Genomic DNA, 20,871 nt, shown 5'->3' on the forward strand with positions numbered 1-20,871 from the left:
AGAGGCAGAGGAAGCAGGGGGGAGGGCAGGGTCCTTGGGAGGGACCCCCTGGCGAGGGCAGAAGTGGGGAGCCGGGTAGGGGGTAGGCGTTTGAGATGTCCCCGCTGCGCCTGCCCCGGCCTCCTGGGGAGGCAGCAGGTGAGGGTCCCTGCCGCCCACGTGGGACGCCTGGGTGGAGCTCTGGGATCCCGGCTTCAGCTGTCCAGGGCATCTGGGGGAGTGGGGCCGAGGGCGGAAGCGCTCTCTCCGTCTTGCTGCAGGAAGGGACCCCGCGCGGTGGCTGTCACAGGTGGCACAATTCACTGGCAGGTAGATTTATTCAAACCCACTGCTAGGGGGCTGCGACAGGCGGTGCGGGCTGACCACGTGGCCCCAGGCTACCAGGGAGCAGTGGGTGGGCCGGCAGGCCAGCCACTAGCTGACCACCCTGCACCGTGGTTATTGCTAGGGGCCCAGGTCAAGGTCACCTCCACACATCTGTTTCTCTTTCAAATAAAACGAAAATAAATGTAAAATTTAAGAAAAAGAATTTGTGAGGGGATGACTCCCCAAGCCAGTGATGGGCCGGGAGAGGGTGTGGCAGTGGTGGACAGACGAGGGCCAGGAACGACCCAAGGGTTTGCCTGGGGCCAGGGAGACAAAGGAACAGGAAGCTAGGAGGGGCTGAGCTGCTGCCAGTGTCCACCCTGGGTGTCAGGTGGGCAGGCAGAGGCAGGACGCTGGCCAGGACCAGCAGGGGGAAGGGGGCGAGGGGAGAGGTGCAGGGATCCAAAAATCAGGGAGGTGGGGGAGGGGAAGCCGGAAAGGCCGGTCAGACCGGCTGTGGAAAATATCGGCCCTCAGGACTCCTGTCCCTGATGGAATGTGGTGACATCAGACAAGGAGTGTCCCCTGGCCTGGGGCTTGGGAGCCAGAAGCCGGCCCAGCAAGGCTCCTGTGACCCCACGGGGCCCCAAGGCTTGGTCACCTCCCGTCCCGGGGCGGCTGTCCCTGCTCCTGTCACTGTGGGACCGGCGCCTGGCTCGCCACATCCCTGTGAGCCGACGCAGGCCAGCCCGGACAGCGCCCGCCCAGGCGGATCGCGGGGCAGGTGCGGGGGAGCCCCCGCGCGCGCGCCCTCCCGGCCCTGCAGGTGCAGCTGGCACCCGGTCCTCCGAGGCCAGCGGACCCCAGGGGCAGCCCGCCCCCCAGGGCAGGGAGCTCCGGCCAGGCGGTAGGGGCGGGGCCTGCCCCAGCCACGTCCGGGGCGGGGCCAGGTGAGCCGAGGCCGTGCAGGCCAGGCGTGCTGTGGCCAGGTAAGGCCCGCGTCGCGGAAGGGCGCGCTCTGGGGCCTGGGTCCCCGCGGGTTATCTGAGGCGCTCCTGGCGCCACGTGGGGCCGCGGGGTGCCCTCTCGGCCCACACCCCCTCCCCACTCCCACGCCAGCGCCCCCTTCTCTGGTTTCCCGCCTCCCCTCCTGCCCCGGCCCTCCCTCCCCTGTGCGTGGGCTTGGTCTGAGGCTGGGCTGTGCCCCCCCACACTTTGCCAGTCCCCCTTTTCCCCCTGTGTAGTGGAAACTCCCAGGGTCAGCTCGCTGAGCGGGAGCCCCAGGTGGGCACCCGGTCTGACGGCAGGTGGTGGGGCGCCAGGTCTGACGGCAGGTGGCCGAAGACACAGCCGAGAAAGCTGAGGCCAAGCTCAGGCGCTGGCGGGGTGTGTGTGTGTGTGTGTGTGGACACTTCAGCACGAGGGGCGGAGCCGCCCACGCGGGAGAGACCACTGCCCGGCCTGGGCTCTGGCCTGGGGAGTTCCTCGCTGGCCACCAGTGGGAGGGGTGGGATTCCTGAGCCTTTGTCTCTGCTGGCCGAGTGGGGCTGGGCCGGGCCTGGGCTGCCCGCGGCCGGAGCTCCTGGCTGAACCGCGGAGTGGATATTTGTCCAGGTGAGCTCAGAACTGAAACCAAGACCGTAGGGCGGCTTGGCCTTTGTGTCAGGGGCTCGGGTGCGCGTGGTGGGCTCCAGGTTGAATGCAGTAACTCAGAATCCCTTGGGCTAGCACGGGGCCTGGGGGTGGGGTGGGCGGCAGAGGGAGGTGGGACACTGGCCTGAGCCTGGTCTCTGGGCTTTGGGGAAGTCTGGAAGGGCTTCCCGGAGGAGGCGTTGTTGAGCTGGAAGGTACGGGAGGGCGTGGCAGGTGTGGGGGGGGGGAGCTTGCCTGTGGGGCAGCTGGGGATTTTCTTGGATAAGGACATTGTGCCCTTGGCGTGCTGCTGCAGAGACCTAAGGCCGGGAGCGTTCTGGGGCGGGGACCCCCACCCTCAGATGTTGTACACCTGCCCCGTGAGTTGGTCGTGGGCACCCGTAGGTGGGGGCTTCAGTTAAACAGGACAGAGACGAGCTCGGGTCGCCCTGAGATCCCACTTTTTGTTTTTTTTTTTTTTAAGATTTTTTTTAATTTATTTCTTTCTTTGAGAGAGAGGGAGAGAGAGACAGAGACAGAGATGGAGGTCTTCCATCCGCTGCTTCACTCCCAAGATGGCCACAGCGGCTGGAACTGGGCCAGGCTGGAAACAGGAGCTTCCTCCAGGCCTCCCACGCGGGTGCAGGGGCCCGAGCACTGGGCCGTCTTCCACTGCTTTCCCGGTGCGTTAGCAGGGAGCTGGGAGCTGGCTCAGAAGTGGAGCAGCTGGGACTGGAACCGGTGCCCATGTGGGATGCCGGCGCCGCAGCCCACGGCTCAGCCTGCTGCACCCCAGAGCCCCGCCCTGCTTTAGTCTTCCCCCACATTAAAGGCCCCCCCACTCTCTCACTCCACCCGCTTCCTGTTGGGGACACTGAGGATGGAGGCAGCAGGAGACAGGAGATGGGATTTTTCCCCTTTCTTTCTCTTTTTAACTTGAAAGACAGAGACACAGGGGGAGGTTTTCCATTGGCTGGTTCACTCCTCAAATACCTGTGACAGCTGGGGCTGGGCCGGGCTTTGGCCAGGAGCCCAGAACGCAGTCCCCCTGTCCCCCATGCGTGGCAGGGACCCTAGGACTCGGGCAATCGCTGCTGCCTCCCGGGGTGCGTGTGAGCAGGAAGCTGGCGTTGGAATCAGCCGAGAGGCAAACCCAGGCTCTGCGATACGGGTTACCGCGGCCCCGCGTTGGCAGCGCTGAGCATTCCTTCTGGAAGAATCGGCGCTGTGTGCAGCGCGGTCCTCGCCCGCCGGAGCCCGAGCACGGCCGGCTGAGTGGAGCCCGGGGCGCTGCCTCACACGGACCTGACTGGTCAGGCAGCTCAGCGGTCCAGGCTCCTGGGGAGCGGCCCACTCCCCTCCCCCACTGCCGTCGGAGAGCCGGGCGGAGGGAGCCCTGGCAGGCGGCTGGCTGGTTGGCTGGGCGCAGTGACCCGCGGGACGGCTGCCCACTGGGCCCTGGGGAGGCCTGGGAAGCCCCTCCCGGCCGGCCTGGCCCGCAGCCCTGTTCTGTGCCTCTGAGGCCGCAGCGTGGGCGCCCTGCCTGACCCTCGCGGTTCGCGTGGACGGCTCGTGGGCCTCTCTGTACTGTGAATTTCCAGGGTTCAAGGGACACCCCGCGTCGTCCCTGTGTGCAGGGGCCACAGCTGGCTGGTGTGCGGCCCCCTGCCCCCCACCGGCTCCCGACCTCCGCCTGCGCTGGCAACCTTCCAGGTTGTGTTCCCCCAGTTTAGCGTCCCTCTGAGGTGTGAGGTCTGTGTGTCCCCCATAAACCTGCGCGTGTTTGTGAGTGCAGCGCGACGCTCTGCGCCCGTGCACGCCGTGGAAAGCTGCGGCAAGCCGGACTCGTCCGTGCGGGACCTCGGCGCCCTCGTCACCCCGACCCCGAACAGCGGCCGCATCCCTTCAAACACCCGGGGCCCAGGCTCAAACGTCAGAGGTTCTTTTAGTTCTTTCTTTTTAAATTCAGGATCCAAATATTGCCCAGGCCTTGTGATTGGTTAATCGTTTAAGTCCCTTAAGAGCCCCTCCCCCACCTGTCTTCCCCCCCACTCCAGCCCCAAGGAGTTGTGTTGTGTTTAGACTTTGGGTCCCTGCACCACGGACGCACTGCATGCTGGGACTCTGTGTCCGTGTGACGATGACACAGCAACAGTGTGGAGGGGACAGCCTGGGGACGGTCCCGGGCAGCAGTGTGGTGTGTTTTGGGGACAGCCCGGGGAGGGTCCCAGGCAGCAGTGTGGTGTGTTTTGGGGACAGCCCGGGGAGGGTCCCAGGCAGCAGTGTGGTGTGTTTTGGGGACAGCCCGGGGAGGGTCCCGGGCAGCAGTGCGGTGTTCTGGGGACAGCCCGGGGAGGGTCCTGGGCGGCAGTGTGGTGTGTTTTGGGGACAGCGTGGGGAGGGTCCCAGGCAGCAGTGTGGTGTGTTTTGGGGACAGCGTGGGGAGGGTCCCAGGCAGCAGTGTGGTGTGTTTTGGGGACAGCCCGGGGAGGGTCCCAGGCAGCTGTGTGGTGTGTTTTGGGGACAGCGTGGGGAGGGTCCCGGGCAGCAGTGTGGTGTGTTTTGGGAGCAGCCCGGGGAGGGTCCCGGGAGCAGTGTGGTGTGTTTTGGGGACAGCCCGGGGAGCGTCCCGGGCAGCAGTGTGGTGTGTTTTGGGGACAGCCCGGGGAGGGTCCCGGGCAGCAGTGTGGTGTGTTTTGGGAGCAGCCCGGGAGGAGTTGGTGGAGGAGGCGGCTGTGAGTTGTGTCAGGCCCTGGTAGGGGTTTGATTTCATTCTGAGAACCGCAGGAAGCCCTGGGCACAGAGAGGGCGTCATGGGTGGTGCTGAGTGGCAGGTGGCAGGTGGGCTCTCAAGTCTGGAGCTGGAGGAGACGCCCCCTCACCCTGGCAGGTCTGAGTGTGGACGGCGGAGGCTGGCGGAGCCCCCAGCCCTCTCTGTGTCGGGGACAGAGCAGCCTGGGGTGGCCGGGAGGGGCCGAGCAAGCAGGTGGTGGGTGTGAGCCATGAGCATGGGTAGGACCTGGCCAGGCGGGGCCTGAATGCCCAGCTCTGTCCTGGGGTCTCTGCCTGTCCCCGTGTCCAGCCTGCGGCTGGCTGCGTGCTGGGACGCAGGAGGGTCAGGACAAGCAGACTTGGCAGAGCCCGATGAGGGCTCGGTCCTCACGCAGCTCTGGCCGTGGGGGAGCACCAAGGTACCGGTCGCCCAGGGACTGCAAAAGTGTGCGGGCTCGCACCTGCTGAGGGCTGTGAGCGATGGGTCCGTGGCGCTCTGCTGGTTGGAAGGGCGCGTTCTCTTGGCCGTGGTGGGCAGGGCGGCTGGGAGCCAACCTGCAGGTGCGGTCTGAGGTACCAGACGACGTCTAGGCAGGTGGTCCCTGATGTTCGATGGTTCCACTTCATAATTTTCAACACTGCAATGGTGCCGAAATGATCCGCCTTGACTAGAAACCACGCTTTGAATTTGGGTCTTTTCCCGGGCTAGCGGACGTGTGGGCCCAGCCTCTCGGGACGCTGGGCAGGGGCAGCCCCCAGGTCACCCGAGGAAGCCACATTCTGGGCGGTCTCCACGTGGGACCTGCGTTGTAACACGAGGGGCCCCTGTGTTCCGTCTTTGTCCCTGGTTTCTGGATTGACAGGTGCATCTCTGTGAATTGTCAGGACCTGATGGGTGGCTCCACGCAGGCCCCTGGGGAGCTTCAGGTGCAGGTTTGTCTCAGAGGAGCAAGGGTGGACCTTCCCCCGGGCCTCACTGCCCACTCGTGGCCGCCTGTGCGCCAGAGGCCCTCTGCTTCCCTCGTAGTCACCTGAGGCATTGGGCTCGTCCGCGTGCCCCTCACGACACTGGCCAAACTGCACCTGTGGCCCAGCCGAATTGATGGCAGGAGGAACCCTCATGAGGCTTCTGGGGGGCCTCCCCTGGCACCCCTGGGGGCCCCCCAGCCAGTCTGCACTGCCTGGGCACCTGGGCCAGCTGTGTGGCACCTGGCGGGGACAGGACCCCAGCTGCCCAAGGAGCTGCCAGGCCTTGATGGGTCCTGCTGTCCACTCACATACAGACTGGGGGAGGCGGTGCTCGGCGCCAACCTGGGGGGGGGCGTCCGGGACGGGAGACCCTTACTGTGCTCAGCTGGAGACCCCTGAGTGTGCAGCCCTCATCACAGCGCCCCTGGGTTGTATGGTTTTGCAGTTTAGGTTTGTTTATTTTGTATTTTTAGCTACTCGAGAGGCGGAGCTAGAGAGAGGGATGGATGGGGGGGACGAGCTCCCACCCTTGGGTCACTCCCCAGATACCCTCAAGACTGGGGGCTGGGCCAGGTCGGGGGCCCCCGTGGGTAGCAGGGGCCCAAGCACTCGGGCCATCCTCTGCTGCTGCAGGCGCATTAGCACAGAACTGGATTGGACGCGAAGCAGCCGGCCGGGACTCGAACCAGGCACTCGTATGGGAGGCAGAGTGCCAGGCAGCGGCTTCACCCGCAGCCCTGACCTGGGCTTTTGGGGGGGGGGGGCACCGGGGTGGAAGGGGCGGGGAAGAGGAGTAGGTGCCGCTCTCTTAGGTTAAGGCGGAGGCTGCGGGAAAACACGTGCCGGGCTCCGAGCAGGCTCCTCAGCTCTGGGGGTGTGGGGGGCCCCGGGGCGGTGGCTGGCCCAGAACCACCGGGGCTGGCCCGGGCCGGGACCTCAGGCTGCGCTGTTGGCGTCTGTGCACAGTAGGGCGCATGGTAGGGCAGCCTTTCCCCAAAGCCGGAGGGGGAAGGGCCCAGGGCTGGGTGATTGCCTGTGGCCAGTGGTCCTGCAGGACGCATGCTCCCCGCTTGGCCCCCTCTGCTGGGATGGACGGGGCGTTCCCCAAAGAACCCCCAAGCCGGGTCTGCTCCCCGACGCGGAGAAAGCCCAACCCCGACACCGCGGTGCTGGAGGGAAGAGGCGTGAGTGAGGAGCCGGGCAGCTCTTGCTTAGCCCCCGGGCTCCCAGAGGGCTTGGGCTGAGAGGGGCGTGATCGCTCCTGCCCGGTTCCTGATGGGTCCGTGGTGTGCGTGGCCCTCCTTTGATTGGGTGGGGCTCTGTGATGGCAAAGTGGGCGCCAGGCGGTTTGGAGGCTGCTCTGCCCCAGCCTGGATTCCTGGGGGGAGAAACCCTGGATCTTATCTGTCCGGGAAACACGTGGCCCGTGCGGGCCGGCCGCACCTGCCCTCTCGGTTGGGTGAGCTCGCTCTGGCAAGTGGTTGATTGGCACACAGAAAGGCTGGGCGAGGCAGCCCTAGGGAGGGAGGCTGACGGCTGCGTGTCGGGGGGAGTGGCTTCCCCAGGAGGTGCACTGCGTTTTTGGGGTGGGGCTGTGTGCAGGCAGCTCCTGGTGCCTCCTGAGTTTGCTTCCAGGCTGCTTGTCTGTGACAGGTGCATCGCTGGGGCTGACCTTGGTGAAGGCTACATGTCCAGGCTAGCCCCAGGGGGGCCACACAGGGGCTCTGGGAGCTGGGGCTGTAGTGAGATCCAGTGCACGGGGGAGCAGGGACAGGCAGGTCCTGCACTGTGAAGTCTACGGGAAAGGTGGGGTGGCAGCAAGTCCCCACAAGCCGGGGTGACCCCCAGGGGAAGCAGCAGCCCCCATCCTCCCTGCGCCCAACAGCCAGGCCTCTCTGGGTGGCCGAGGGACCAGCCATCCACTCGCCCGGCCACTGCCTGGCACTCCTTCCACACCCACTACCTTGGGCTGCACCTGAGCCGTCGACCTCACTTTCCCAGCAGGTAGGGGTGAGGGTGGGGTCACCGACACCCCTCCCCAGTCCTCAGTGCCCAGCTCCCCAGCTTGGGGAGGGCTGGATTTGAAGGAGGCACCGAGGCAGCCCTGTGAGTCAGGTTGGGGCTCCCCTGACGGGGAAGGGAACCAGATCCTGTGGCTGCACCGGGGCCTTGGCCAGCTGGCTTCACCGTCACACCGGTCCACCCCCCGCCCTCAGAAACCGGGCCTCGGATCAGGTGATGGTGGAAAAACACAGGGGCCGCAGGCAGGGGGCTGTGGGCAGGGAAATGCGGGGTCAGGGTTCACTGGGGGATGTCACTCCAGGGCCGGCAGTGGCGTCACGGACGGAGTGCGGCTGAGCCCTGACCCTCCTGGTGCCTGGTGGGGGCCACGACAGGGACGTTTGACTGTTTTCCTTCTTGTTGCTATTTTCATTTGGGGGAGTGGCTTGGGTTTGAGAAGATTTATTTGAAAGAGTTACCGAGAGAGAGAGAAAGGGAGGAGAGAGAGAGCTAGAGCTTCCACCCGCCGGTTCACTCCCCAGTTGGCCACAATGGTTGGGGCTGGGCCAGGCTGAAGCCAGGAGCCAGGAGCTTCTTCGGGGTCGCCCACATGGATGCAGGGGCCAAAGCACTTGGTCCATCTTCTGCTGCTTTCCCAGGCCATAGCAGAGAGCTGGATGGGAAGTGGAGCAGCCGGGCCTCAAACTGGCAGCCATATGGGATGCCAGCACTGCAGGCAGCGGCTTTACCTACTGCGCCACAGCACCGGCCCTGTGGCTTTTGTTAATAGAAATTCTGGGAGGCTGCGGCCTCCCGGGCGGTGAGCACTCTGAGCGCCGTGCGACTTGGCACCGTCGCCTCCCGCACCTGTTACCCGGCCTGCAAGGTGCACCTGCCCGCTGGCCACCTGCAGGGGTCGTGACTCAGAGTCTGGGTGATCGCTGGGCCACTGCCCACGATGTGGTCACCTGCACCGGGCTCTTGCTGACCTTTGGACAACCCCGCAGGGGCTGTCCCCTCCCTGAAGTGGCCGTCGTCTCTGCGGGAAGCGTTTAGGACCTGCCTGCGTTTTTCATCACGCACTGTGTTTCAGTTTTACTCTGCTGGCGATGCCAGGGCTCAGTCAGGGCCCCGCCACAGAGCGAGTCTTGGGGTGTGTCCTCTGCCTCGGCCCAAGCTCTGTCCCACCCAAGACCAGCTCTCTCCCTGGGAAAGCACCCACTCTGGCCTTGGATCACCCGGGAGAGAGCCCTCTGCTCCCCAGGGACGACCCCAGGACCAGCAGGCACTGCCCACTTTCCAGTCCCACCCACCACCACGTTGAGCTGGAAAGCAGGTCCGGTCCGCCCCCCCAGGCCATGGCCGCAGGTGGCCACTCTCACCCACAACTTCCATGGGGGCAGTGCTGTTTGCCGTGGGCGGGGGTCCCACGTGGTGTCTCCCACCCCCATCGCCCTTATGTGTCAGGTCATTCGTGAATGCCAGGAGCCCTGTTAGCCGGGACGGAGGCACCACCAGCCAGCGTCCTGTACCCGACAGTTTGTGAGCAGCTGGTGGGTGGGAGAAGTGGCGGCCGCTCATTCTGTAACCCTCCCCTCCCCCACTGTGCCCCCCCAGTCCACTCTGCCTGCCCCTTCCCCCATGCACATCCCTCCCCGGCCACAGCCCTCCACAGTCCCCTGGGGCACCCCAGCCCCTCTTTGTGACCCCTCCCATCCACACAGCCGCCAGGGTCCCCCTGCCAGGCTCCCTGCCTCCATGCCCTACGTCCAGCTCTTGCCCTCAGCCACAGCCGTCCTGTCCTTGTGGGGGCCCGCGGACAGACGCGCATGGCCAGAGCCGCTGCCTGGCCTCCCAGCTCCCAGCCCAGTGGGGGCCTGAGGACTGTGGGGCTGTCCCAAGGTGGCGGGCTCTCTGCTCCCAGGGACCAGGAGGGCTCCCCTGGGGCTCCCATTCTGCAGGCAGGAAGCAAAGCTGAGTGAGGCCACCACCCAGCCCAGGCCACCCCAGCCACCACCCAGCCCAGGCCACCCCAGCCACTACCCAGCCCAGGCCTCTCTGGGCGGCTCCACCACCCCAGCTGTCTCAGGTCCCTGGGGGTGTGGGAGGTTCCAGGAGTCTCTGCCGTCACTGCCCAAGCGCCTGCTGGGCCTCCCTGCTGCTCGCCCCGAGTCCCTGTCCCCATGGCAGCTGCCCTGGTCAGGACCCCTCTGGTGTCCCCGGCTGGGGCTGAGCCTTGTCCTCCGTGGAGCCGGGGCGGCTGTGTTGGGAGGGCTTGGTGCTGGGGGTGCTGGGTCTGTGCCTGCCCGAGGCTGCCTGCCACCTCCCCATCCAGTGCCTCGGGGCTGGTCGTGGGGTTTCGCTTTGTTCTTATTTGAGAGGCCGGGAGAGGCCTCTCACCTGTTGGTTTGCTTGCCCCACATGCCAGCAGTGGCCAGAATTGGGCCCAGCCGAAACCCAGGTCTCTCACTCGGGTGGCAGGAGCCCAAGCACTGGGGCCGTCACTGCTGCCCTCGCGACTCCGCGTTAGCAGGAAGCTGGAGGCCCGAGCCAGGACGCCGGGGCCCAGCTGGGATTGTAATCAGCAGGCTCAACGCCAGCCCCCCCCCTCAGCTTTGACACTCTCGCCCTCAGCTGTGCGGCAGCTCTGAGCTCCTCTGTGTGGAGGTAAAATCCCGTGAGCAGCGCAGGCACCTGCTGGCTTGCTCCGTAGCACAGCGTGTGGGTCACGCGCGTGCAGTGTTGCGGGTGGCAGTGCCCCTGCCGCCCTGGTGGCTGAGTAAAACTGTGGCACACTCGGGTCCGGCGCTGTGGCACAGCAGGTAAAGCTGCTGCCTGCAGTGTTGGTATCCATGTGGGCACCGGTTCGAGTCCCGGCTGCTCCACTTCCGATCCAGCTCTCTGCTGTGGCCTGGGTAAAATAGTAGAAGATGGCCCAAGTCCTTGGGCCCCTGCACCCACGTGGGAGACCTGGAGGAAGCTCCTGGCTTCAGATCAGCACAGCTCCGGCCATTGTGGCCATCTGGGGAGTGAACCAGCAGATGGAAGACCTCTCTCTCTCTCTCTTTCTATCTCTCTCTCTCTCTCTGCCTCTCTGTAACTCTGCCTTTCGAATAAGTAAATATATCTTCTGAAAAAGCGTGGCACACACGGCCACTCGCAGTACGGAATCCTCGATGGCGATAACCACGCTCGGGCACCGGCCCCTCATCTGCTGTGCTCCCCGTCGTCATCTTCCCGTGTGCCCCTCCGCTTCGGTTTCTTAGCAAACCGTGTCCCGTGGCCGCTGGCAGCAACCCTGCGCCTTGGGTTCCGTGTCTGTGGGCTGCATCGTTCTCCCTGGTGGGTGATCTGACCTCCTGTTGCTCACCACGACCCCCGGCGCAGTAGGCTCGGCCACTTGCACACCACTCCGACGCCACACGGACGCGGGCTTCCACCATGTTCCCGAAACCACACCGCCCCGCCGGATCCCTGCTGTTAAGGGCGGCGCGGCCACGGTGAGCCAAGGAGATGGGTAGAACTGGCTGCCCCTGGGGAGGGCCAGACGGGGCCGAGTGTGCACACCCAGTGGGGTCTCTGGGACCTACAGCTTGTGGGAAAGGCGCCCAGACCTGCCACTGAGGAAGCAGAGAGCTGTGCTGGGGGGGCGTGGTTTTCCACGAAGCCGTCTTCCCCACGCAGCGGCCCCCGGCTGGTGCCCTCGCCCCTGGGAATTCCCCCCTTCCCCCTCCTCCAGGAAGGCGTCCTTGACTCCGCTGCTCCCTGGATGTCCGTTGACCCTGGCCTTGACCACACAGTGCCTGTGTCTCGTGGTCAGCTTCCTGGTCTGTCTGCCCCCCTGGAGTGTGGATTCCTGGCGGGGACCCGTTCCCCCCGGCCCCCAGGGTGGGAACAGAGCCCATGACGCACAGTGGGGCTGCCTCGCTCCCCCCATGGCTTTGAGTCGGCAGCACTTTTGTGCAGGAGGCTGGTTTCCACTCACTGCCCGCAGCAGAAGAGATGGCCGGCGAGATGCTCAGGTACAGCCGGCCCCAGCGTCGGCACCACCGGGGGAGCAGCAGGCTCCGTGGCTTCCGCTCTGGCACTGAGCACAGGCCCAGCGTTGCCGAGGTAGAGCCCATGGCGCTCCCTCCACGCGGGGCCCGAGGGTGCGGGGCAGGGTGGAGGCCACCCCCAGGCAGACACAGGCAGTTCTGGCAGTAAGTCACGGTCATTCAAATCGAGGCAAAGAATGTGCTAGAATGGGAGCATTAGCACAGCAAGTGGGCCAGGGGTCAGTCGAAGTGGGCCCGGGGTCGGCTTGGGGACTGGTGTGGAAGAGTCGGGGGCGGGGCCCTCATTGAGGCTCCTGGGGAGAGCTGGATGTGGCCGGAGTCGCGTGGAGCTCGGGAAGGCGGGGCCATGCACAGGTGTGGCGGGGGCTCCTGTCCCCCGAGGGGCCGTCCGCGGGTCTCCGGGGATGCCTCCGGTGAGGGCTGGCTCCTCCGTCGCTTCTCTCCACCGTCTAAGCTCTATCATCTGGGTGACAGTGGCTACTGTGTATCATGAGGTGAGAGTTGGTGCATGGACGATGCACGTGAACAAGTCCTGTACGGTGAGTTTGTTACCAGGGTGTGTTGTCAGTTGTGCAATAGATGAGTGACGGGCGCAGCTGTCGGCCACACCTCTCCCTGCTCCCGCTGGGCCCACGGCCGCGGCCTTCCCAGAGTCGCTGGCGCCCCCTGGAGGCCAGCGGGGCTCCCGTTGAGCAGCGGGAAGTTTTCCTGCGGATGTGGGGGACTGAGAAACCACGACTTTTTGGGTTATCGTGTATTTGTTTTAATTGGTAAAATGATCTGTTTTCATTTTATTCGAAAGGCAGAGAGAGAGAGATCCCATCCGCTGGGTCTCCCACGCCCCAGGGCTTCTTCACTGGACGTTAGATTCGTCAGAGCCCAGCGTGCGGACACTGACAGCTTTGTTGTTTGTTGTTTGTTTGCTTTCTAGGGAGAGGCCTTCTCTTGAGTTCTCCGGTCCTGAGGCTGCCCCGTGAGGCTGCCCGCCCTCCGTGGGCTTCTCCTCTGCGCTGGTGGACAGACGCCCATGTCGGGACCCCCAGGAGGCCGCTTCCCCACCCGCCAGGAGCGCACGGCTGGGCTGGACGTGGCGCAGCCGGCCCCGGCAGACTCGGCCGTGACAGGTGACATCAGCTCCTCCAGCCCAGCCAGGAGGTCACGGGTGGGTGACACCAGGGGTCTTCAGAAAGCCCTTGGGAGATGTGGACTGGGAAAGAACTACCATGGGCTTCAAAGTTGTCTGCACCCAAATCGGCTGTTAGTTCCATTTTCCACGAACGGCGTGAAGTCCCCTCGTCCAGTCCCACAGCTCAGAGAAGTGGAGCCCCCGTGACAACCTGCTGGGTGCCCTGTCCCGCCCCTCCCCCTGCCCCTGCCCCTTGTCCCAGGCCCTGTCCACTCCCACCCCACCCCTGCCCCCACCCCCAACTTCCACCCCCACTCCCAGCATCCCAGTCCCCACCCCTACCCCCAGTATCCCAGGCCCTGCCCGCCCCTGCCCCCTTGTTCCAGGCCCCACTCCCACCCCTACCCCCAGTATCCCAGGCCCTGCCCACTCCCACCCCACCCCAACCCTCTTGTCCCAGGCCCCGCCCCCTTGTCCCAGGCCCCACTCCCACCCCTACCCCCAGTATCCCAGGCCCTGCCCACTCCCACCCCACCCCAACCCTCTTGTCCCAAGCCCCACCCCCTTGACCCAGGCCCTGCCCCTTGTCCCAGGCCCCACCCCACCAGGGACAGGCCCACCTCCTGGCTGTCTCTGAGCCTTGAGGGGGGTGCGATGTCACCCTGTGCAGCATTCGGCTGCCCTGTGAGGCGCCAGGGTCTGTGTCTCCATCTTACAGACCGGGAGACTGAGGCCCAGAAGGGTTGGAGAATGCGGAGGGCATCCGGGACCAGGGAGCACTGGAGGGAGCGCTGCCTTTCAAACAAATCTTTTTAAAGTAGATGATTTGTCCAGAGACAGAGTGCAGAGAGAGGCAGAGACCAAGAGGGAGGTCTTCCGTCCGCTGGTTCACTCCCCAGATGGCCACAGTGGCCAGAGTTGGGCCCATCCGAAGCCAGGAGCTTCCTCCGGGTCTCCCACATGGGCACAGGGACTCAAGCACTTGGGTCATCTTCCACTGCTGTCCCAGGCCCTTAGCAGGGAGGTGAGTGGGAAGAGGAGCAGCTGGGACTTGAACCTGCGCCCCGATGTGGGCCGTCAGAGTCGTTGTGAGCAGCGGCTTCCCCAGCGGCGCCGCAGAGCCAGCCCTGCTTCGCTTCTCATGACAACGCCGCTGGTCGTTGGATCTTGGTCTGACCTCATCCTAACTGAGGACTGGGTGGCCGCGCACTTTGGAAGGGCCTGTTGAACCCTCCATGTCTGGGGACTGAGTCTGCCGTGACCTTGACATTCAGGGTTCCTGTTCCTGCTCTGCCCGGCTCTCGCCTTCCTCGCCCTGGGATGCCGCAGTCGGTGCGCAGCCAGCGCTCGGCTCACGGGGCGGTGTGCAGGGTGCGAGGCGGAGGGCGTGGCGGGGACACAGGGACCCAGGAGGCCCCTTCGCGGTCCTTCCTCAGGACTGACTTCCCATTTTGTCCCTCGTCTCCCAGATCTGCGGAGGAGCCAGGCGGCGGCGCCTGCACTGGGTGCAGGGAGAAGGCCCTTGGGGGCACCCATGGCCGGCCAGGACCCTGCGCTGAGCACGAGTCACCCGTTCTACGACGTGGCCAGACATGGCATCCTGCAGGTGGCAGGTGGGTCCCGCGCACCGGAGCGTGCGTGTTGGGGGCGGGCAGCCAGGGCTGTGAGATCAGGAAGCTGAGACCGGGAGGCTGGGAGAGGCTGACACTTGTCACTGTCCCCAGCACGTGGCCGGTCATGGCCGAGCGTCCCAGGCACGCCCTGCGTGCTGCAGATCCTCTCCCCGGACCCAGGCACGAGAGGAGGAGGGGTCTCCCGCCCCGACTCCTGCAGGCGGGTCTGGGGGCAGGGGCAGGCCGGCAGGGTCCCCAGCGGCCATGTTCACCTCCCGGGGCTGTGCTGCTTCCTGTCTCACGAAGCCCCGGCTGTGTGCCTGGCCCTGACCCTGGGTGCTCCATGGGGACCTGCACGGGTGTGTTGAGAGATGGACAGCACAGGTCCGGGCTGTGACGGAGGGCAGGGGCATCAGGACCTCTGACAGGGCTCTCGTACTGCCCAGGACGTGAGACTGTGCCCGGGCCACCTGGCTGCTTCCAGGGCCCAGGGTTTCAGGGCCCATCAGGGCTGCCTTCACACTGTGGGGAGGAGGCGGCGGGTGGAGCACTGCTGGCTTTGAAGTCCTTTGTGTCTTGATGCTGCTGGCCAAGCGGCTGACCCGGTGAGGGTGACTCGGCACGTGGGCCTCACTTTCCCATCTGTAGAATGGGGGCAGGCGTGCAGAGTCACTCGCCGGTGTGGGCGCCCAGCTGGTGCCGCAGTCACGGATGCTGCCCCGTGCCCCCAGCCCAGGCGGGCGGGAGGAGCCCGTGGGTTCCCCCCCACCCCGAGGCGGGCGCAGAGGCTCACACCGTCTGCCCCTCCAGGACACGACCGTCTCGGGAGACGCGTGGTCACGTTCAGCTGCTGCCGGATGCCCCCGTCGCACCAGCTCAACCACCAGCGGCTACTGGAGTGAGTGCCCCCCCCACTCCCCCGCCCCCGGCAGCTTCCTTCCGCCTCCCTTGTTGCACCCAGCTCTCGCTCTCCCAGGTCCACGCGGGGCCGCCTCTGGGTGCCCACTCCCTGGGGCCACACACACACACACACACACACACCCATCGCCAGCACCTTGGCTTGGGGGGGCGGAGTTTGGTTTCTCTGAGCCCTGGAGCTGCAGGTGCGCTCCATCTGGAGGTGGGGACAGCCCCGGTCCTGGGTGCGGAGCTGGCCCCGCTGTGGGGTGCCTGCAGACGACTTCCGGGCTGTGTGGTGGCGGCTGGGCTATGTCACCTCTGAGGCCTGGGGGGGGGGGTCCTGTCTGCCTCCTCCCCGTCCTGGTGGCCTCATGGCCCCCTCTGCCTCTTCCCATGGCCACCTTGCCCTTGCCTTTCTCGTTAGAATTAAGATTTGTTTGTATTTATTTGAGAGGCAGAGTGACAGGAAGAGAGAGAGAATCTTCCATCTGCTGGTTCACGCCTCAAGTGGCCGCAACAGCAGGGCCTGGGCCGAGCCAAGGCCAGGAGCCAGGAGCTCCATCCGGGTCTCCCCATGGGGGCAGGGGCCCCAGCACTTGGGCCACCCTCGGCTGCCTTCCCAGGTGCATTAGCAGGGAGCTGCATCAGAAGCAGGGCAGCCGGGACCCGACCTGTTCTCACCCGTGGTGCCTGCGTCCCAAGCTGGCTTAACCGGCCCTGCATCTCCTCTCACGTGGACGTCAGCCGTGTGGGCGCTGGCTCTTCCTCCTCACCCCCCCCCCGCTGCCCCCACCCCCAGCCGTCCACGTGCTCGGCCACACCCCGCCAGGTGTGAGCTCCTGGGCTGGAGGTGGGGGGATTAAGCCCGAGTCTGGGAGCCCAGTGGGGTGGGGACGGGGAGCACAGCCCCAGGCGGCCGAGAGGCACCTGCTGGCCTGGGCGCCTCCCACTTGGCTGGACGGCGAGACCACTCCCACCTTCCCCCTTGAGGACCGCACCAGCGCCGCCCCCAGCCGTGGCCGAGGTCCTCGGCGCTCCGGCCCCTTGCGTGCCGTCGGAGGTCCCGCTCTGGGTGCTCTCTGGGACTGCTGCCCGGTGATGTGTCCCGGCACTGCAGTGCACGGTGGCTGAGGCCGAGCTGAGCTCAGAACCGTGGGAGGGGGACCCCTGGTGTTTCTCCGTCAGAGCAGGCGTTTATCAGGCTGGGCACCCGTGTGGACGGCAGCACGGGCAGGGGCAGGGCGGTGTGGACTCCGTTCAGATCCAGTTCTGCCCGTGACTGATCCACTGTGGAGCCACAGTCCCCGTGCTGGGTCGCTGGGAGGATTCAGTAGGTCAGAGCTCATGCCCGGGGGACCCATCGTCCAGCCAGGAAAGGCCGGTGAGCACCTGCAGTGGGCGGCGGCTGCTGGAGGCTTCTCCCGGGGCGGGGCCGGGCTGTCCCTGCGCCCGCTCATAGCCAGAGGGCCCTTGTGGGTGGATTAATTAGAGCCAATGACGGCACAGGCAGTCCCACACCGAGGCGGGGGGATCGTGGCCCCTGCAGCTGGGTGCCCGGCCTGGCCCAGACAGCTCAAGAACATGCCAGACCAGTATGTGCGTGGGGTCCCGGGTGGGATTCCCCCTTGACCCCCGGCTGGGCGACCACAGCTCCCGTGCTTGGTTTCCGCCACACACAGGTGCTTCTCACGCCTGGCCCTTGTGTTCCGTGTCCAGATACCTCAAGTTCACGCTGGACCAGTACGTGGAGAATGACTACACCATTGTCTACTTCCACTACGGCCTCAACAGCCAGAACAAGCCGTCCCTCAGCTGGCTCCAGAGTGCCTACAAGGAGTTCGACAGGAAGTGCGTGCCTCGAGCCTGCGGGGGGGGGGGGGGGGCAAGATGGGTGCTGGGGAGCAGGCAGGGGGTCCTGTGTGGCTTCAGGCCCGGGCCATGTCCAGCTGTGGCACCCAGGGCAGGGGCCAGCACCCTTGGCTTTCAGGGCTGCCCCTCCCTGTCCCCAGGACTGGCCTCTGGCCGGGTCAGGGCAGCCGTGGGCCACGCACACGCACACGCCGCTCACGCAGAGGCAGGGCCGCGAACCTTTGCGTGGAGGCTGAGCTGTGAGTTTCATGGCCTTTTCACGAGACAAGAATTATAGCTCCGCTGAATTTTTTAACCACTTAAAAGTATGAAACCTGTTTGGCTCGTGAGCTGCGCGATTCGGGCAGCAGGTGGATCTGGCCTGAGTCCCCCTCCCCCCACTGCCCCAGGTGCCAACCCCTGGTCCAGTGAACTTGAAAGGATTAAGGCCACACCCCCTCCCCTCGCCCAGAGCCTCTCCCTGCCTGCAGCACACAGGTGGCCGCCTGGTGGTGGTGGTGAGGCGGCCGGTCCCACGGGGCAGTCCCCTCCCCCACCGGCAGCAAGCAATAGCCAGTGTGTGCAAGGCAGGCCCCGCCCTCCACGCCACACCACGAGCCTGTGGTCTGGAGCCGGCAGCTTCTTTCCGGAGAGCTCTCTTGCCACACAGCCTCTGCCGTTGGCTCCTCCTCTCCAGAACATTCTGCCAGGCTACTCCGTCTCCTTTTTTTAAAAAATTTCAACTGTTGATTTCCACCTGTTATTTGAAAGAGGAGACAGAAGTTCTATCACCGGTTCACTCCCCGGGGGTCTGCAGCAGCCAGCGCTGGGCCCGGCCGATGCAGGACGCCTGGGCAGCAGGACCCGCAGCACCTGAGCCGTTGCCTGCTGCCCCCCAGCGTGCCGTCTGCAGGGAACTGGGGTCGGAGCAGAGGCGGGACTCAGCCCCGGGCCCTCCTCTGGGGTGTGGTGTGGACGTCACAGCCGCGGTGCCAGTGTGGTGTGGACGTCACAGCCGCGGTGCCAGTGTGGTGTGGGCGTCACAGCCGCGGTGCCACCACTCGGCCAAATGCCCGCCCCCAGGCCCCGCCTTTTGTGGTTGCACCGTTCACCCACAGCGCTCACCGCCCGCTTTCTAGAGCACTCCCCCTGCCGTGGGGCACCGCGGAGACCCACGGCCCTGGAAGGGTGGGCTTCGCGGCAGCTGCACTGCAGGCCCCTGGACACCCCCACATCCTGCCAGCCCCCCACCCTGCACTGAGGTCCTTCACCAGCTCTTCTCGGGGACCCCCCGGGAAGCAGAGTAAGGAGGGCAGAGGAAGGGTGTGCAGGGGTGAGCTCGCACACGCTCACCGGTGCCGCTGCCGCGTGGTGGCTGCACACCGGAAGTCCCGCCTCTGGCTGTGCAGGTACAGGAAGAACCTGAAGGCGCTCTACGTGGTGCACCCCACCAGCCTCCTCAAGGTGCTGTGGAGCGTCTTCAAGCCCCTCATCAGGTGGGCGGGGCTCGCCGCGGGGGGGGGGGGGGGCGCGCGCTCACGCTGGCTCCGGGATGCCCGTCCCTGCCCGCTCGGATGCCCGTCCCTGCCCGCTCGGGATAACCATCCCTGCCCGCTCGGGATGCCCGTCCCTGCCCGCTCGGGATAACCATCCCTGCCCGCTCCAGGATGCCCATCCCTGCCCGCTCGGGATGCCCGTCCCTGCCCGCTCCGGGATGCCCGTCCCTGCCCGCCCCGGGATGCCCGTCCCTGCCTGCCCCGGGATGACCGTCCCTGCCCACTCGGGATGCCCGTCCCTGCCAGGTCCCTGCCAGGCGGCCGCGGGCGGGCCCAGGCCTGCTCCAGTCCCTGTGACTCCGCGGGGTGTGCGCCGCCTGTTCTACCCCAGCGTGTTGTGCTGGAAGCCTCACAGACGGGAGACGAGCCCCGAGGACACTACCCTCCTCACCTCCTCACCCCTCACCCCTCCTCACCCCACCTCACCTCCTCACCCCTCCTCCTCACCTCCTCACCTCCTCACCACCCTCACCCCTCCTCACCTCCTCACCCCTCCTCACTTCCTCACCTCCTCACCCCTCCTCACCCCTCACCCCTCCTCACCCCACCTCACCTCCTCACCCCTCACCCCTCCTCACCTCCTCACCACCCTCACCTCCTCACCTCCTCACCTCCTCACCACTCATCCCTCCTCACCTCCTCACCCCTCCTCACCTCCTCACTCCACCTCACCTCCTCACCTCCTCACCACTCATCCCTCCTCACCTCCTCACCCCTCACCCCTCCTCACCCCACCTCACCTCCTCACCCCTCACCCCTCCTCACCTCCTCACCTCCTCACTCCACCTCACCTCCTCACCACTCATCCCTCCTCAACTCCTCACCCCTCACCCCTCCTCACCCCTCCTCACCTCCTCACCCCTCACCTCCTCACTCTACCTCACCTCCTCACCCCTCACCCCTCACCTCTCCTCACCTTCTCACCCCTCACCCCTCCTCACCCCTCCTCACCTCCTCATCTCCTCACCCCTCCTCACCTCCTCATCTCCTCACCCCTCACCTCCTCACCCCTCCTCACCTCCTCACCCCTCACCTCCTCACCTCCTCACCCCTCACCTCCTCACCCCTCCTCACCCCACCTCACCTCCTCACCCCTCATCCCTCCTCACCCCTCCTCACCCCACCTCACCTCCTCACCCCTCACCTCCTCACCCCTCAACTCCTCACCCCTCCTCACCCCCTCACCGCTCCTCACCCCCTCATCCCTCCTCACCCCTCCTCACCCCTCATCCCTCCTCACCTCCTCACCCCTCACCCCCCTCACCTCCTCACCCCTCACCCCCTCACCCCTCCTCACCCCTCACCTCCTCACCCCTCCTCACCCCACCTCACCTCCTCACCTCTCCTCACCCCTCCTCACCTCCTCACCTCTCCTCACCCCTCACCCCTCCTCACACCTCATCCCTCCTCACCTCCTCACCTCCTCACCTCTCCTCACACCTCATCCCTCCTCACCTCCTCACCCCTCCTCACCTCCTCACCTCTCCTCACCCCCTCACCCCTCCTCACCTCCTCACCCCTCCTCACCCCTCCTCACCCCCTCACCCCTCCTCACCTCCTCACCCCTCCTCACCCCACCTCACATCCTCACGTCTCCTCACCCCCACCCCTCCTCACCTCCTCACCCCCTCACCCCTCCTCACCCTCCTCACCTCCTCACCTCCTCACCTCCTTACCCCTCCTCACCCCTCATCCCTCCTCACCTCCTCACCCCCTCACCCCTCCTCACTCCCTCACCCCTCCTCACCTCTCCTCACCCTCCTCACCTCCTCACCTCCTTACCCCTCCTCACCTCCTTACCCCTCCTCACCTCCTCACCCCTCCTCACCTCCTCACCCCTCCTCACGCCCTCACCCCTCCTCACCCCACCCCTCCTCACCTCCTCACCCCCTCACCCCTCCTCACTCCCTCACCCCTCCTCACCTCTCCTCACCCTCCTCACCTCCTCACCTCCTCACCTCCTTACCCCTCCTCACCCCTCATCCCTCCTCACCTCCTCACCCCCTCCTCACCTCCTCCTCACACCTCCTCACCCCTCACCCCTCCTCACCTCCTCACCCCTCCTCACCCCTCATCCCTCCTCACCTCCT

General features: G+C 65.9%; 1 protein-coding gene across 11 annotated transcripts in view; it reads left to right on the forward strand.

The window, feature by feature from the left end:
• Positions 1-926: 926 nt before the first annotated feature.
• Positions 927-20,871, forward strand: part of ARHGAP8 (Rho GTPase activating protein 8) — a 37,115-nt gene continuing 17,170 nt past the window's right edge. Inside the window, exons 1-6 of one of the 11 annotated variants that reach the window (XM_089307720.1) lie at positions 927-1,295; positions 12,670-12,862; positions 14,334-14,477; positions 15,288-15,375; positions 17,094-17,225; positions 18,635-18,721. In XM_089307720.1, the coding sequence (XP_089163846.1) occupies positions 12,766-12,862; positions 14,334-14,477; positions 15,288-15,375; positions 17,094-17,225; positions 18,635-18,721 (548 nt within the window). In that variant the 5' untranslated portion in view covers positions 927-1,295; positions 12,670-12,765. Of the gene's footprint in view, positions 1,921-11,068; positions 11,181-12,669; positions 12,901-13,959; positions 14,197-14,333; positions 14,478-15,287; positions 15,376-16,000; positions 16,759-17,056; positions 17,226-18,634; positions 18,722-20,871 lie in introns of those variants that run through there. The other 10 variants (XM_089307717.1, XM_070051523.2, XM_070051528.2 and 7 more) reach the window with 10 other exon arrangements.

This window comes from Oryctolagus cuniculus, chromosome 11, assembly GCF_051225735.1.
Source record: "Oryctolagus cuniculus isolate XC-2025 breed Fujian yellow rabbit chromosome 11, ASM5122573v1, whole genome shotgun sequence".
In the NCBI taxonomy this organism is placed as follows: domain Eukaryota; kingdom Metazoa; phylum Chordata; class Mammalia; order Lagomorpha; family Leporidae; genus Oryctolagus; species Oryctolagus cuniculus.